General features: G+C 41.6%; 1 protein-coding gene across 1 annotated transcript; it reads left to right on the plus strand.

Annotated features, from left to right (window-relative positions):
* Nucleotides 1–1,337: 1,337 nt before the first annotated feature.
* LOC131255961 (disease resistance protein Pik-1-like) lies at nucleotides 1,338–2,820 on the plus strand. The gene is made up of 3 exons (XM_058256931.1): nucleotides 1,338–1,511; nucleotides 1,618–1,696; nucleotides 2,308–2,820. The coding sequence occupies exons 1-3, from the start codon at nucleotides 1,506–1,508 to the stop codon at nucleotides 2,586–2,588; spliced, it is 366 nt and encodes a 121-aa protein (XP_058112914.1). The 5' UTR covers nucleotides 1,338–1,505; the 3' UTR covers nucleotides 2,589–2,820.
* Nucleotides 2,821–18,136: the final 15,316 nt, after the last annotated feature.

Consider the following 18,136-nt stretch of genomic DNA (forward strand, 5'->3'; position numbering starts at 1 on the left):
GGGACGTCAATCTTCAGGGCCTTGAGGGTAATGGTCTCCACCATTGAATTCCAATCGGGGCCTGGGAGAGCTAAGCCCACTTCTTTTAGCCAGTGGGAGACGGATGTGATGATACGGTTTGCTGACATTATTTGGCCCTCAAATCTGGCCGAGTTTCTGCTGAGCCATAACTCCCAGATGATGAAGCATGGGGTCGGCGATCCCAATTACGCATGTGAATTTGGATTTATGGCTGGCCTTGGATGTCCATTGCTGAAATCGTTGGGGAATGGATTGATTGAGAATGAGGGGAATGTCAAAAAGTCTGCTGAAGTGTCTCCAAACTGTAGTTACTGCCCTGCCTTGGTACAATAGATGGTCGAGGCTCTCCACCGTAGCTTGGTTAGTGGGACTGGGAGGGGGCTAATGACCCGTATTAGACGTGCTAACCAGGGGACTGACACTGCGGCTAGCTGGCCCTATGGACGTGGAGTCACCCCCATGGCGAGTTGAAGAGTGGGTAGGGAGCTGGTCGGGAAAGAGGCAGCACTCGCATTTGGATGCTAGAAAAATACCAAACTGCAACACAACTGCGTCTACTGGAACGACCCTGTTAATGGTTTTTCAAACAAATATTCCAACTTTTGGAGCAAACGATCGTTCCATAGCCACTTCGTCCAGGGGAGAAGAGGCTGATGAGTCCTGATTCCATTCCAGGCAGACTTCAATGAGAATTTGCCCGAAGAGGAAAGGTCCCAGATCAGATTATCGGGTCTGTTAGACAGGGACACGACGCTGGCCACAATGGACTGAAATGCAGCTGGAGGGATGAAGGGCTAGATTTCGGTCAGGGTCCTTGCACCAGAGGAATGGCTGAAATCTTTCACCTTAGCATTTAACAAATAGTTCAGGATGTGCCCCATCACAACGCCTGCAAGGAAGCCGCCCCCAAATAGTTCAGGATGTGCCCCACCCAGCTTCCTGTAGCAGGAAGTTCCTGCGACTGTAGCAGGCAATCCGCATCCTTTGAAAGGCTGTGATCATTGGATCATGATGTTATCGCGGCCACGTACAATCGCCCATCGTGATCGTTGGTGTCCCGGTCCTAAATAGGTACCCATGACCCACACAAAGTAGAAGATTCCGCACCGGCCGGGCAATTGCAAACATTCATCAGTCAATAACTGCAGCTCGTAACCGCGTTGGCTGGCCCACCATGAAATGAAGTGCTGATTTCGACGCGATTCCGTGTCGTCTTGCATAATTATTCTTCCCTTGACCGTGTCTGCCCTCAGAAGGGTCCCTTCTCAGCTTCAACGCAGTACAGTTGAAAAAGATAGTGAATCTTTCAACGAAGATCTACAGCCATTTTCATGATGTCTATAAATAGAGGAGTTCTCCGGACCAACAACCACACTCAAAAGTTTTCGTTGTCCTTCATCCTACCTCCGCTGAAAATCGTTGGGTGGGATAAACAATCACACACAACGAACGTTTCTGCTGTGGTTGTTCGCTAAAAAAATACAATGAAGGTATCTTATATTACTTGTCTTTTTACTATGTTTGATTTCTTGAAGTGGGTCTTATGAATTTTTATGTGGTTTTCATTGTAGTAACTTTGTTTAATTCTGTTTACAGCAAAAAATTGTGATGAAAGTCCCGATGAATGATCCAAAGAGCCGGTCCAAGGCCATGAAAACTGCAGTCAGCATACAAGGTAATTTCACCAAAACATTTAGCAGATAATTCGTTGACAAGCTCGTAATTTTAATTTCTTGGATGCGAGTTTTAAGCTGTCATCAAATCAAGTGCTGGTTGCGCAAACTGAGTTGACTCACTGAGTTCGTCGAGTCAGTGATAGCTGATTTAGCAGCACATGCCGTGCCTCTTTTTATTTCACTTGATCTCTTTCTGATGGTTATCAAGTGGGTTTGGAAGACCCAAATTTAGGGACGGTTGGGATGTACTTGACTGCAAATTCCAATTGCAATTGAAATTGAGATTCTACGCAAAAGGGTGGGGAAAAGGAAACTAACCAGATATCATATTCATTTTCCTACACCACTCTAAGCACAAACCAGATGAGCTAAGTCAACTCAGTGAGTAGTGGTACTTTTAAATCGTCCCCTAGTTCACTACTGACTTGATTTCGCCAACACATGAGCTGAGTCGATTCAGTGAGTCCACTCTCTAAATGTTGAACTAGAGTACCTACATCTTCTTGGTACCTTGAAATTTTGAACCAAACCACAAATATGGCATGAACTGGCGTCTTTTGTAGATTCTGATTTGGGTTCTAAGAAATTATTTTGATTATGTTGGTTGCAGGTGTTATATCTGCTACGTTGGAGGGCGGCAATAAGGAACAGCTTGTAGTGGTTGGTGAGGGAGTCGACTCGGTCGTTTTGACAACCCTGCTAAGAAAGAAGATGGGATTTACAGAGCTGGTTAGCGTCGCAGTTGTCGATGAGAAGAAGAAAGAGGAGGAGACAAAGCCATCAAGTGAAACCGCAGTTCTGCCCACTTATTGGGCCTACCAATACAGCACGCAACAGCCACTGCATTATGTGTACCAAGACCCCAGCCAGGATAACTGTTGCATCATGTGAAGCACTACAAATGATATCAAAGGTTGAAGTTGCATGATGAGTCATGATAAGACTGCTTGTGGGACCTAACCATGCTTGAAGATGTGTGACGAGTCATAAGACTGCTTGTGGGACCTAACCATGCTCTTTCTCTAAAGCTATTAAGATTGGGGAAATGGGCTGGAATTGTGTTGGATATGTAACGGAAACATTTGAGAAAGTGTCATGCATACTTGCGTGGTTATTCAAAAAAGAATAGTAGATTTTTGTAAATGAGGGCACTATGCTTGATTTCAATGAGTGATAGGGAATTTTGTTAAGAACATATTAATCACTGGTAGTCTGGGATATGGATCCGCCTGATTTTTGGGTGTCAAGGAAAACATGGGGGCACATGATAGACTTATTGGATGTCATTTACAAATCATGGCGAGCCCACAATTTCTTTTTTATAGGACAAGCTTATCATACAAAGCATATAGCAGATTGGGCTCATTATAGAAAAATTATTAGCATTGAGAGATTTGTTGGCTACTTCAGAAAACTTTAATCTATCTGAGGGTCCAATATGACATTTGTTAGAGATTACTAGGGATGCCATTGAGTCCATTTGGGTCAAAGCTAAAAGCATAGTGTATATACACTGAAGCACAACTCTCATTCAAATTCAAATAATCTGGGATTTCAGTCTAGCGTTACCTAGAGTTACCATTCTTATCTGCCTGTGTAAAGATTATTAAAGTGTAACTCTTGTATTAATAGGCTTCCTCATTAGGTCTTAAATTATTAGCCCACATAGCTGTACACTACAACAATAGTGATATATTGTTGCTGATGTTTTAAATCTATAAGCAATAGGGTCTGTTGATGCTATTGATAGACCACTCAATGTCATCGAGCAACCATTGATGCCATCGATGGATGGTCGATGCCATTGGAAAAATTAGAAAAATTCATGTTGGTTGCTAGAAATTTTTTGTGTTTCTACTCGATGTCATCAAAGTCCCATTGAAGGTCCCATCGAGTGCGTACACAGAATTGCATAAGTGTGGGATTTGTTTCCTATTTTGATTGTGATATTATATAATCCTATATATATCGGGTGTAATCGAGATTTGGGAGGTAATAGAGGAGTTTTAGGCTTTCTAATTCATTCCTAAGGGTTTCAAGAGCATAGCTTGGGCTTGTGAATTGAATTTGAGGCATGTTCAAATCGTTAAGACTCTATCTCTTGTAATTTATGCTTTTATAGTACATTACTCATTGCTTTGTGCCATGATTTATTCTACGTAAAATTCAAATTGTTTGTGTTTGGACTTGGTTATGCGATTGGTAGAACTTTGCTTGATTTGTCTCCATATGCTTCCGTGGTTCCCCAATAAGTGATATCAAAGCTAACATTGGGAGACAGATCGAATTTGAAAGCAATGTATCAATGACATCTAACCTGAAGTTTGATGTAAAAAATATTTTGACAAAAACAATTTTGAACTATATAAAGTTAAGATGAGCAGTGTCCTAGTTCAGCAAAGATTGGACGATGTCCTCCTTGAAAAGCAACTAAAATCTATGACTGAAGATGAATGGAACAAGATGAATAAGAAAGCTAGAACCTCTATCCAGTTGTGCTTAACGGATGATGTCTTATGTCATGTCATGAGATAGAAAGTCGCAACAAGTACATGGGTGAAGCTAGCGAATAGCTATGCAAAGAAATCTCTTGAAAATCGTTTGTACTTGAAGCTTTAGTTATTCAATCTAAAGATGGTGTAGGGGTTGATGTTGAGGCCCACATTAGTAACTTCAATAAATTGATTTACAAATTATTGGAAGTAGATGAAACGATGAAAGATGAGGATAAGGCATGCATTCTGCTGAATTCTCTCTCCGCTTCATATGAGTCATTTAAGGACTCGTTGTGCACTAATAGAACAATCATTGGCGTCGAGATTTATTATCTCAGCCCATCAGTCGAATGCAATGAGAAAAAATAGTGACGTGAGTGCTTTTATAAATGTACTGGTTACAAGGGGGATAAATTCTGAGTGTGACAATATATCTTCACGATTAACGTTCAAACCTAAAGGCAAGGGCAAAGAAAAGTTGAAGTGCTGGAATTGTGGGATGACCGGGTATATAAAGAAGGATTGTCAGAATCCTAAGTCGAGAAAAGAGAATTTAGAGTGTTCTTCCAAGGAAGCCACAACTGCGGAATCTAGTGAGGAGACGAATGGTAGTGACGTGCGGACCGCATCAAAATCAAGATACTTTGACGAAGAATGAATTTTGGATATGGGGGCTTCGTACCACATGACCTCTCATTAGATTTGGTTCACCAGTTAAAGTGAGTGCAATAGTGGCCAGGTATATTTATGGGCAATGACAAGCCTGTAAAGTGGTAGGTGTTGGATTGGTGCGGATCAAGATGTTTGATGGCATGAAGCGTATCTTGACCGAAGTGAGACACGTTACTTATTTGAGAAAAAGTCTGATATCTCTGGGACCACTCGAGACACTAGGGTGCAAATTCACTAGGTTCGATTGTGTCCTTAAAGTTTCAAAGGGGACACTCATAGTCATGAAGGCATAGAGGAATGAAAACCTTTATAGGTTGATCGGAAGTACATCATTGGTTGGAGATGTAATGTCTATAGCGGATTCCGCATCTGCATGGCTGTGGCATGCACGTTGGGCCACATGAGTGAGTGGGGGCATGAAAGTATTTTCTGATCGTTGTTTAATTCTAACTTTTAAAAATTTTGATTTTAACATATTCGAGCATTGTATATATTGTAAATAATCAATGTTGTCTTTTAAGTCTGGAAAATATGTTTGTAAGGAAATTCCTGATTATGTGCATTCATATATATGGGGGTAACGCCTGTAGTTTATGGTGGAGGGTCATCATGGTTTTTTTTTCATTTATTAATGACTATTTTAAAGATGTGTGAGTTTATTTTATGAAAAATAAATTCGATATTTTCATCAACTTCAAGCAATAGAAGGTGATGTTGGAAAAACATATAGGGTAAAAGATGAAAGTGTTGGGGATAGATAACATTGAGGGATTCACTTTCGGAGAATTCAATTAGTATCGCAAAGATGAAGGGAGTGAGGCACAACACAGTATGCCACACACCAGAGCAGAACGGTGTAGCTGAACATATGAATCAGACTCTATTGGAGAGGACCCGATGCATGATCAATAATGCTGGGTTAGGCAAGGAATTATGAACAAAGGTCGTTAACACGACTTGTTACTTGGTGAATCAGTCTCTTTCCACGACCATTGAATGTGAGTGGTCAACAGGTGGAGTACTCGAGACTGTATGTATTTGGTTACAATACTTACTCTTATGTACTGTCAGTTGAGAGAGATAAGCTATACCAAAGGGCTAAAAAGTATATCTTTGTTGGCTATAGTAATGGTGTGAAGGGGTATATGCTGTATGACTAGGTTATACAAAAAATATCCTTAGTGTTGAGGGTCAAATATTGCATATTAGACCCCAGTTAATGCTTGATTTTACGAACATGATAATGTTTAACGTCCTATTTTAATCAATATCGCCTATGCGTTGCTATTTATTTATCTTTATTTATTTACTTATTCATTATTATTATTATACCTATGTAGGATGTGAGACTACTCGTTGTGCATCATTCAGCTACCTACCCTAACTTTAGAATTGCTTTGCATTAGTGTGAGCTACACTACATGAATTTCTAATTGCTAAATCATGATTTACTGAGCATTCAGACAGTCCAACGATTGGATTGACTAACTTTAAATTTTCAATAACCATTAGGGTATTAAAGAACGCTTAGGTGTGATCCGAGAGTTGGATATGAAACCAGGTAACCCGATCTATGTTTTCAAATGGTGGATCCTAAGAAGATAGGTCTCTTAGGTGGTATGATGATTCATCTTGAAAATCGACGGATAGATAGCTTGATGTATGGATTGGTACTGTTTTTAACGGTTGGATTTAGGCTAGGATGAACGTGAATGTTCACCTAACTAGGCCTGCGTCATTCTAAATTTGGTTATACGGTAACACCCGAGTACCGAAAAGTACGGAGTGTTACACATCTCCCTAGCAATGGTGATGTTTTCAGCTATCGATCGCCCTTTAACAAAAGGCTCCCTGTTCCTTAGATATCAACTTTGGGAGGATGTGAGCAAGCCTGGATGCCATAATTTTAGAAAAGATCTTCATTATGCAGTTGTAGAGGCTGATCGGCTTATAGTCCGTGATGCATTCCAGGTTCCTCTTCTTTGGAATAAGATAGATGACAGTACATTGGAGGGCTCTAGGGATCGGTCCAACCTGAAGGAAATCGTTGGCAGCTGCAACTAAGTCATCCCCAATAGCGTCCCAGCGGAAGAGTAAAAGGCTCCACCGAAGCCGTCCGGGCCAGGAGCACTATCTGGTAAGATCAATGTGGCTGCATCTTTCACTTCCTCCATAGAAAGGGGCCTTAATAGACCGGCATTCATTTGTGGGGTCACCGTACTCGGAACACACATCAGAAGATCTTCCACATTGGTAGAGCCTTCTGAAGAGAATAGAGTCTTGAAGTAGTTTTCTGCCTCATTCTTGATGTCTTCGATATGATCTACTATATCACCCGCATCCGTCTTCATTTTATGGATGGCCAATCTCCTGTCGTTGTCCAAAATAGAATCGTGGAAGAACCTAGTGTTTCTGTCGCCTTCCTTGAGTCATGTATTCCTAGACCTCTGCTTCCAAAAAATCTCCTCTTAAAGGTGGGCCTTCTTCAGATTTGTCTGGGCGCAACTTAGCCTGATAGGAATTAGCTACCGTTTACGAGTTGATGAGGTTGAATTCAGCCTTATTAACTTCGTCCTCAGCTTTTGAACATTGATATTGATGTCACCGAATATCTCTTTGTTCCAAGTTTTGAGCGTGGCTTTCAGGTATTTCAGTTTGAGGAAGAACTTATACATATGGGCAGCAGCCACGTCTATGTCCCAACAATGTTTAACTACCCTCTTAAAGTCCTCGTGGGCTGTCCACATACGCTGAAATCTGAATGGGCGAGGGACTCTCGCTACTTCTTCTTGTACGCTAAGGGGAATGGGAGAGTGGTAGGAGTGAGCTCTCATGAGGTGTTCAACTCTAGCAGTCGACAGAGTTCACATCCAATCTGAATTGATTAGCATCCCGTCCAATTTGGCCCATCGGCGCCCGCTACATGCTCTGTTGTTACACCAGGTGTAAGGAAAGCCTGAGAATTTTGCGTCAATGAGGCCCATGTCATTAATCACATCCTGGAATTTAGTCATTGCTTGGGTCAAGTTGGTTGGGCCACCAAGTCGTTCACCTAGGCTGATTGTGGAATTGAAGTCTCCACAGACCAGCCATAGGCCTGCAATAGCATTGTTAAGCCTCCTCATCTCCTCCTAAAGGAGCTTTCTCTGATCTCTGAAGCAGCTCGCATAAACTATGGTAATGAATGCTGTGCACGGGAGACTCTGATGAAATCTGGAAAGTGATGCACTGTCTGTTGGCCCAGCGAGTTTGAAGTTGGATATGATCCTTGGCAAGGATCCAAATTCTGTTCTCTGCTACTTCTTTTACAATCTGCTTACCAAAGCCCAGTTTGGCAGTAACTGCAGCTCTTCTAGAATCCCTGATCATGGGCTCCTACAGCAGGAGGATTGCTATGTTGTGTTTTCTGATCAGACGTCTCAAGTAGCGGGTAGTTTGAGCATTACCTACCCCCCTCACATTCCATGAAAGAAGACTAGTCATCGGTAACCCGGCCCTTTTGCTCAGCCCTTCTCTGTAAGCTCTTTAATCTTTGACTCTTCCTATTAGTGAAGTTGATTTTGGGATGGTTTTTCCGTTTCCTTTTCTCCTTTAATCTATATGATCCTTCTTCCTGGGAGTTGCAGCTTGTGCCTGAAGTGATAGCTGCCTGCGTGTTGGGCTCACCTTGAATGTCCACCCAAAGAGTCAGAGCTTCACCCTTCTTCTTGTTTCTCCTCCTGTTGCAGTCCTGGCAATCCTGGTGGGCTGCTGGCAGCCCCTCTTTTGGAATGCAAGATTGTCTTTGCATAAGTTCCAACGTGTGGTCCCTGTTGGGCGTGTGGAGCTCCCTGTCTATAGGGATTGGCGAGGTGGGGATCTGAATGGCTTGCACTGCAGTTGGCTCTGTCTTTGCCTTTGTATTAATAGGATTCAAACTGTCTGGCCCTTCTTTGAATAGTTGTTGCACCCCTGATAGCCATCCTTCCCACGCCACCATCAATTCTGGGGAGGGTGGAATCCATTGACGCATTGAAGGCTGATTAATTGGCTGACGGCTAGGAGTGGTCAGTTCCTGGAGAACATTTTGACATTTAACCTATTTTTCCCTGTCCTGCCCAACTGAATTATGCTGGTCTGGCTGACAGTTAAAGTCGGCCACATTCTGCAAACCACCCCTGCTAGTAGATGCTCCGGGTTGCTGCAATATTCTACACTCAATTCCAGAACTGCTGAGCACTACCGTGGGATGAGGCTAAAGGCTTTGGTGCAGGGCCTGCCGCGTGAGCAGAACCGAAGGAGGCAGCATGTCCAAATGTCTGATGCTCTAAGGCTTGTGGGGATGGAGGAGCATTGATAGCCTGAGGCCCTGACATTGCATGAAATTGATAGTCTTGATGCTCCCTTGAATCATGGAGGGTGTTAGCCTCTAGCATAGTCTGTGGGACATTTGGTCGAGCAGCTAGGAGGCTTCTACATTGGCTGACGATAGTAAGCTCGTTGCCTGGCCTTCCTGCTGGGAGTTCCTCCATGCTCTCTTTCTAAGGATTTGCATAGGATCGGACAACCCACTACTCAGTGGTTTCTTTAGCATTCGCTGGAGGAGCTTCCCCTGTAGCCGTCGATGATCCTGTCTGACCGCTTAGTTCAAAATACACTTGAATTGGAAATGATCTCCCATCGACCAATAGATTGGTCATCTTGAGGAGAGGGGCATCCTGGTGGGGAATGATTTTAGCCCTGGCGAACCAATGATTTGGGCCTTCCAGTAGATTTCGATCTAGTTCAATGATAGAGCCCATACGTTCTGCAATGCTTCCTACTGTGTGTTCGCTCGAGGCATGAATGGGGATGCCTTCTATCTGAATCTAGGAACCTCTTCCTGGCAGCATCATTATAGGACCCCAAGATCTGGTATTCTGTAGCCCCATTTTGTGATGGATGGCCCTGTCTCTTGAGAATGAGATGACTTCTTCCCTGGATCTGAAAATCAGAATGTAGGCTAAGAGAGATATCTTGAAAATATCCACCTAGGAGAGGTGGAATGGAGATGAGCTCAGGAGATCTCGAATGGTGTTGGTGGCATCGCTCGGTCTCGTTATTTCCCCAACCAGAGCATTGGATAGGGCTGCCCTACTATGGTCGGAGATCCATTTAGGGCCTGTTTGGATGCCTGTAAGTTGGGTAAGTGGGAAGTTACTTACAGGGAAGTCACTTATAGGTAATGTTTGGGGGAGAAAAATCACCTGTAAGTAACTTACAACCTGTAAGTCACTTACAGGCAAATCTACCAAAAAACTGCAGGGGGATGGGGGTGGGAAGTCACTTCCCTGTAAGTCACTTACAGGCTCAACGGTCAGATTTTTAAAAAGAGGGGAAGAGGGAGAAACGCACCAAAGGGGATTGAAGGTTTCGTCTCTCCATCCCAAGCACTCTCCTCCTCCCTCTCTGTAATCTCTTTTCCCCTCCTTCACTCCCTCTCTGCAATCTCTCTCCCCCTCCTTCCCTTCCTCTCTGCAATCTCTCTCCGTCTCTGCAATCTTTTCCTGCAATTACCGCCTTCCGTCTCTTCTCCACCTAGAACGTTAGGGTTTCATCAACCCTTTTTTTCTCTTTGAAAACGGTAGGGTTTCATCAACCCTTTTTTAATATTTGAAAACGGTAGTGGCTTGACGTTACACGATAAGGCACGCTCACTTATACGCACATGCGCATGTGTGTATTTTTTCACACGTGTCATGGACCTCTAATCCGAACGGCCCATGTGATGCAGCATCCCATGAAATCGTCAGGGACTAATTTTCTCCGTGATTTAAAACTTTGGTGGGCCATAGAAAAGAGAGATACAAATCAAAGTAGGAAAATGTTTTCTTTTGTTATGGCCCACCAATGTTTTAGATCAAAGTAACAGTTGGGTCATAGGAGTTTCATGGGGTTTAGCATCGCGTGGACCGTTCAGATTTTGGACTCAAGTCACGCGTGATGAGTTCTCAAAAAGTTCTCAAGAGAACTCTTGCCAACCTGTCCGCAGCTGAGTAATCGGCGGGAAGGGATTAAGTGCCGAGTGATGCTTAAAATATGTGGGATTCACCATGATGTATGTATTTGATCGACCCCGGTCATCCGTTTTAATACTTAATTTTTTAAGTCCTGAACTTGAAAATTAGCTATATCCAAAGATCGAGTGGACCACACCACAGGAAATAGTGTGAATTGAGTGTACACCGTTGAAAATTTCTTGGGTCCCACAGAAGTTATGGATTGAGCTGATTTTTTTCCCCTCATTCAGGTGTTCGTGATCTTATGAACAAGTTGGATGACAAATAAAGATCGCTATGGGCGCTAGAGAGGTTTCAACCGTCCAAATCAGTACTTCCACTGTTTCTTGTGATACGGTCGACTTGAGCTTTGGGTATACATTTATAGTGGGCCCAACTAAATTTATTTAGTGTAATAAAAGTACACCAGCAACTGGGTACACAATCTGATTGCATTACTAGTAACACGGTAGTAGGTGTTACCCCTGCCGTGGGCCCACCTTGATGATGTGTTATATATCCACTCTACCCAATCGTTTCTCCATCGAAGAATGTAGGCCCACCTTATTTGTGTTGCTAAGTTTTTCACTTAGGAAGTTTATTCTCAATGTTTAAATTGAGTTATTACTCCATATTATGGATATTTTGAATTCATGGGCCCACTTTTATAACTCACTTGATGATTGTTTTAGCTTAATAATTATCTCAAATATTCATCTTGATGGGCTTAAGAAAATAACATATTTGATCTCATGTTTTTTTTATATGATTATAACATTTTATAACAATTCCCTAATCTAAGTTCTGCTTGATGTGAATATACAACTTTCTACCTGTAAGTAACTTACAGGTTATCCAAACAGAAAAACTAACTTACTTGTAAGTGACTTACAACTTACATCCAAACAGGTTACCTATGAGTAACTTTCACTTGTAAGTGACTTACGAGTAAGTCACTTACAACTTAAAAGAACTTACAGGCATCCAAACAGGCCCTTAGGAACAATGATTGAGTGTGTGGGAGAGGGAGGGCAGGGAGGGTGAGGTGCCTCCATATACGAAGATGGGGCTGGGCGATTGGAAGAGTTCATGGGTTGCTGTGGCCTCCGGTCTTGGGAGTTCAGAGATCCTAGCGTAGGATGATTTTGGGTAGGCCGAATAGTTGCAGTTCGTTTGCTCTACAGAGGATACTTGATGTTGGGGGCCGTTTTTTTGTGCCGGTGGGATGTTGGGCGTTCTTCTCTGAATGGCTTCCTTCACAGTCATTCTTCGTCTGGCCAAGAATCAGTTGTTGAGCATTTGCTTAGCCGACTCAGCATCCTCCTGACGGAACCTCACAAATGCAAAGCCTCTTCCTCGTCCTGTTGTCGAGAATGTCGGGATGTACACATCTGAGATTTCCCCAAACTGCCCGAATCTGGTTTTTAGGTCTTCTTGAGTAATGGTGAAGGATAGATTTCCAACGAAGAGGCTATAGCCTCCCTGTTTTGGACGACTGCGGCGAACGGCTTGCCACTCTTCATCCATCGTCCACACCACCTGTAACTTTATAACTCTTGGAGCTCTGCCATGCGATCAGCAAAATCAAGATGGGTGTACTAACAAGCTAATTTTTTTTAAAAAAAAGTCCTACAAAATAGGAGCGAGGACCCGCCTATTATATTTGAAAAGGCAAGAAGAACCCATGTCATTAATCCATCATCCTAGACTCTCTGATGTTGCCTAACTCCACCCTACTTAAAAATAAGGTGCCACGGAACAAGGGTGGGACTATCACAGAAGCATGAGGCTGAACTTTTCAAACCTACCTATGAGCAAGAGATTCATTTGGCTTCGGAGGAAGTTTTGCACTAATCAGGCCTATGCTATGGGTTGTTGCTACCCCTGGATGGTTGTTAAAAGACAATGGTTAACAATCTTTTGAGTTTTTGGAGTGGTACGTTTTTATTCATTCTATGCCTACTTGTGTAAACTTAAATAAGCTCCCTGTATTGGGCATGTTGGAACCTAAAAAATACTCTATGGCCCACAGATTTCGTATGTGTGGATATTTACTAATACTTATTTTTTAAACTCTAGTTTGCCAAATTTGGCTAAGACCTAAACACATGCTTGTGGGTGAATTAATGGTCATGTTTAAATCGTATGTTTGGTTATGCAAATGTTAATCTCATCTTGCTTGTTGCCTACCATTACAAAATCTTTCTACATATTATTTGCGTGTATAATCTCATCTTGCTTGTTGCCTACCATTACAAAATCGTTCTACATATTATATGCATAGCCTGGTATCTTGTAAATGTGCTTTTCAGACTCGCATTGAAATATTGAATGATTATATTCTACTTCCGAATGTTATCCTTTATCCTTTTCAATCATCAGAAATTTCAAGTAATGGAAGTGTATTTTACAGTATCGAGGTATATTTCCACATAGCTTATGCCATTCAGACATTAATAGTAGACTTTATACTTGTTTGCAGAATTTAACAGGAAAATATTACATTGTATTCGTTGGCCTCAATTTGGGGATTTATAACTGGGAACACTGCCAACAATAAGTGTTTCGATATAGTGGAAACAACTACAGATAAAGCAAAGGAAGCTTGGAATGATGTGGTTTGCAAAGGTGTGGCAATGCTTGATGCATGCGGATAACATACTTCCTAACGTTACTGGAGGAGTTTATGACAATCCAAGGACTAGTGTATACTATGACAGTCCAAGAACCAGTGTTCAACAAACTCCTAATATAATTCCTGATGCCCAATTAAAAATGGGCCGCAAAGAGTATTTGGAGGATATTAAAGCACTTTCCCGTTTGTTTATTGTTGCTCTTGTAATGGCCTTTGTGTTTCACTTGGTCCTCTTTGCCTGGAAGTAGTATGCATTTTTTGTTCTATTTTAAGCTTTTTTTTTTGTTAAACTTCAGCTGGTACAATTGAGCTACAGAAAATTTAAAACTATTCGTATCTAGTTTGGACTTACCCTGCTTGGATTTTATTGTGGTTTGCTTCCTTTATATGTAGGTTAACCCAATAATTATACACACACACACACACACACACACACACACACACTCACTGTTACTGGTTTAAATTTTCTATGAAATCGTTATCAACATGTTCTTCAATTGTTGCCCTGATAATCCGGACTTAGGGCCCACTTCAGTTCTGAATAGACTATAAAGAGGTTCTCTCAATGTCTTGGATAGCAATGGTTACTGACTATTGTAATCATTTGGTGGACCGCAAAAGTTTTGAATTAGGCCTATTTTTGTTCGGCCATTTATCAAAGGTCCTTGTGAATCTTGAAAGGGTTGAATGGAGAATTAACATTTCGGTGGCTCGAATGTCTGTAACGGTGGAGTTTCAATCATCACAGTTTCCTCTGGTGTAAGCTCGGAAGTGAACATGCATCACGATAGAGATCATGCCATCAAAATGAGTTATCAAACAGATGGAAAGCATGGATGTAATGCATATCGTCCGGTGGATCTTAGAGTGATGCAGCTACGTCGGCAATAAATCATAGCAGTTCTTGACATTAGACGCCACCCTCAATGGCGCATGGACATGTGAGAGGTGCATTGTCCATGTCTGTGTACATGTGCCACTATCTAGACAACGTAAAATCCAATTGTTGTATTGATCTTGATGAGATATCCAATCACCGCATTGTTGTTGAGGGACATGCGGGAAATCTTTTCGCACGAATTTCCTGCAGTGGAAACCTAGGTTGGGTCCACTGTGATGTCTGTGAGACATCCATCTCGTCCATCTATTTTTTTGAGCTCATTTTAAGACGTGAACCAAAAAGTGAGCAGTATCCAAGATTTAAGTGTGCCGCACTAAAGGAAAAGGTGGTTAGAGAAATTCCTACCGGTGAAACGTCCCTGGGTTGAAATTGATATTTACATGCCATCCATATAGTTCATAACGTCATTCCTTCTGGGATGAACTGAAAATTTGCTGTTACGGATTTAAATTTTCTATGAAATCGTTATCAACATGTTTGATTGTTGCCCTAATAATCCGGACTTAGGGCCCACTTCAGTTCTGAATAAGACTATAAAGAGGTTCTCTCAATATCTTGGATGGCAGTGGTTACCGACCATTGTAATTATTTTGTGGACTGCAAAAGTTTTGAATTAGCTAAGCCTATTTTTGTTTGGCCATTTATCAAGGTCCTTGTGAATCTTGAAAGTGTTGAATGGAAAATTAACATTTCGGTGGCTCGATCGCATGTGTCTGTAACGGTGGAGTTTCAATCATCACAGTCTCCTCTGGTGTGAAGCTCAAAAGATGTGAATATGCATCATGGTTGAGATCATGCCATTAAAACGAGTTATCCAAACGGATGGAAAGCATGGATGTAATGCATATCGTCCAGTACTAGATCTCAGAGTGATGTAGCCACGTCGGCAATAAATCATAGCCGTTCTTTACATTAGACACCACCCTCAACGGTGCACGGACATGTGAGAGGTGCATTGTCCCTGTCTGTGTACATGTGCCTCTCTATAGACATTGTAAAATCCAATTGTTGTATTGATTTTGATGAGATAACCAATCAACGCAGAGGGACGCTGATTTCCTGTAAAGGCCTTCCTCAGTAATTCATGCGCTGGAAACTTAGGTGGGGCCCACCGTGATGTTTGTGAGACATCCACCCTGTCCATCTAATTTGTGAGCTCATTTTAAGACTTGAGACAAAAGGTGAGCAGGGATCCAAGGTTTAAGTGGTCCACTAAAGGAAAAGGTGGACAGAGAAATTCCTACCGTTGAAACCTCCCTGCGTTAACATTAATATTTACATGCCATCCATACCATTAATAATGTCATTCCTATTGGATGAACTGAAAACACAAATATTATCCTGATTTAATACTTCTGTGTCCCATGAGTATTTTAACCGTGATCGTTCAATCCTCACATTTTCAGCTACGTTGAGTATTGGATCCGAATCATTTTTTACCATAAGTTTTAAAATGAGCTCAAAAAAATGGATTAACAGAGTGGATGTCTCACAAACATCACAGTAGGCCCCACCTAGGTTCCCGGCACAGGAACTTCCTGCCAAAGGTTTTAGCAGGAATTCCATATCTTACGTTTCTAATAAATATAACAAAAATATAGCATGGAAATTGTGGAAATAAATAAGCCTGAAATTGCCTTCGAAAGTTAGTCTCTGCATAGTATCCAGAGTGCATAAGTACATGTCTTGAATGATGCGTGCAGAGGCTACTTATAAATATCACGTGTGAAAGATGAAAGAGGAATTAGGAAAAAGTTAAAAAGGAAGAAGAAGACAAAAGGATCATGATCCACGAGCTGATGCTCTTTTTAGAGTCAAGTCAAGTAAATCAACGGTCAAGGTCTTGCTTGCATGGAGACCGACATATCCCAACGTGTGTTACACATGGAAGAGTTAAAAGTGTAAACATGGGTTGAGTCACACTATAGCTCATGACAAGGAGATCACTCGGTTCAGATTGGCCGGTGACTCAGCCAATTAATATAGTCTTACGTCATTACTATTTTATTGGATATCTACCACCTTATGCCTCTAAATAGGCAGTAGATCTAGACCATCCATGGGCTAGGCCTACCCATGACATTGTTAGAATACTGTTCAAAGCAATTTCTCCCAGATTAAGAAGTTTTGAAGAGATGTTCAGATTTTCATGTTTTTCTTTCAATAATATTATCATAAAAACTTCTAGATATATAATATTTGCATTAAATTGTTACCATTTGGATCATCTGCAAAAGTTTTGCTGACAAGCTTATCATACAAAAGTTCATGTGGGCCTACCATGATGTACTCATAACATCAAAGCCGTCCATCATGTTTCCCTTAACCCATGTCTATGTGACCTTATGAACAGATTGATGACAAAATAAACATACAGATGTAGTCCTTGGGAGGTTTAAATGGTGGGTGTCATTGTCGCTAATAAATCCTGTAATATAGTCTATTTAAGTCTTTGATCATCTGCTTACTTTTTGAGCCCGTGCCTAAAATAATATATAAAAATGAACGGACAGTAGATAAAACACATATATCATGGTAGGCTGACAGAGCTCCTGCCAGGACGGTCTGTCTCTAGCTAGGTCCTGGTGGGCCCATTAATATGGACGTTCAAGACTTTGTAAACGGTAGATAATTCAATCAACAGTTCGGTACCTGTAAGTTCAATCAACAGGAGGCACACGTGTGTGATATTGTGAGCTGCCCATCAGGATATACATACCATGTAGATCTCACGCTCACAAAAGGGGCCATGTGATCGTCGTCAGATGGGTAACACGTATCTTTCTCGACGTGTGCCCTACATAAATATACATCATCTGTAGAGCGGATTGCTTGATGAGCTATTTCGGCATCACACGTGTGAGGCTCGTGCATTTAGGCATTTCACAACTGAGAAAGACATCGTACTCGGCAGAGCAGGATCGTTGATACGCAGGAAATAAGTTACAGCAGACGTCCCATATGAGTAAACTTAAGCCAAACCGTCAAAATGAAGGATCCCAATTTAGATGTGACGTAAGCTGAAAACTGCAGTGATTTTTATTCCTCTGTTTGGTGGACACTTAAATGAACGATCAAAATAAAAATTAACCCATGGCTCGAATTTAAAACTAAAATGAGAAGTTAGATCCTTCCGTCAAGCAGTATTTCGTTTAGTAACCTATCTTCAATGGGTCCCACAAATTCAATAGTTTAATTTGAGTCAATACGTTCCCTTGTACACTTTCGAAGTGCCTGCGTATATACTGTCACCCTCCACCAGAGTATAAAATGGTTCGCCTTCTCGGATTTCGTGCTCTCGCTGAGTGTGATGGTTGATAAGCAGGCAAGCAGAAACCAGGTCTACTGTACCGTCCAAAGATCAGGAACTGTCGTGGATATTTCACCACAAGGAAACCAGGTCATTTAAGAAATCTGAAGGCTTGATTAAAGGAAATTAGTTTTTTAAATTTTAGCCATATCTAGACTTCATCTTAATCATCAATTAAATGCCTAGAAATCGATCATTTAAAAACAATCAGTCAATGTGACTTTTGAATTTGTGGGACCCGCAATTTGAACGGTTTAATTAAATTTAATTTTATGTCAGATGAAGTATTTTAGTGCCTACGTATCAACCATTATAATTTGCCAGAGTGAAAAAGAATTTTCTCCATCAATTAAAGCACCGCGACAAAAGTGGTGACGTTCATCCACTTTTCCACGTCATCCCAGCTCAG

Source organism: Magnolia sinica, chromosome 9, assembly GCF_029962835.1.
Source record: "Magnolia sinica isolate HGM2019 chromosome 9, MsV1, whole genome shotgun sequence".
In the NCBI taxonomy this organism is placed as follows: domain Eukaryota; kingdom Viridiplantae; phylum Streptophyta; class Magnoliopsida; order Magnoliales; family Magnoliaceae; genus Magnolia; species Magnolia sinica.

Bases quoted from the DNA above. Each gene is read 5' to 3' on its own strand.
- LOC131255961 (XM_058256931.1), top strand. The intron at 1,697-2,307 runs GTAATTTCACCA...TGTTGGTTGCAG, and splicing joins AACTGCAGTCAGCATACAAG to GTGTTATATCTGCTACGTTG.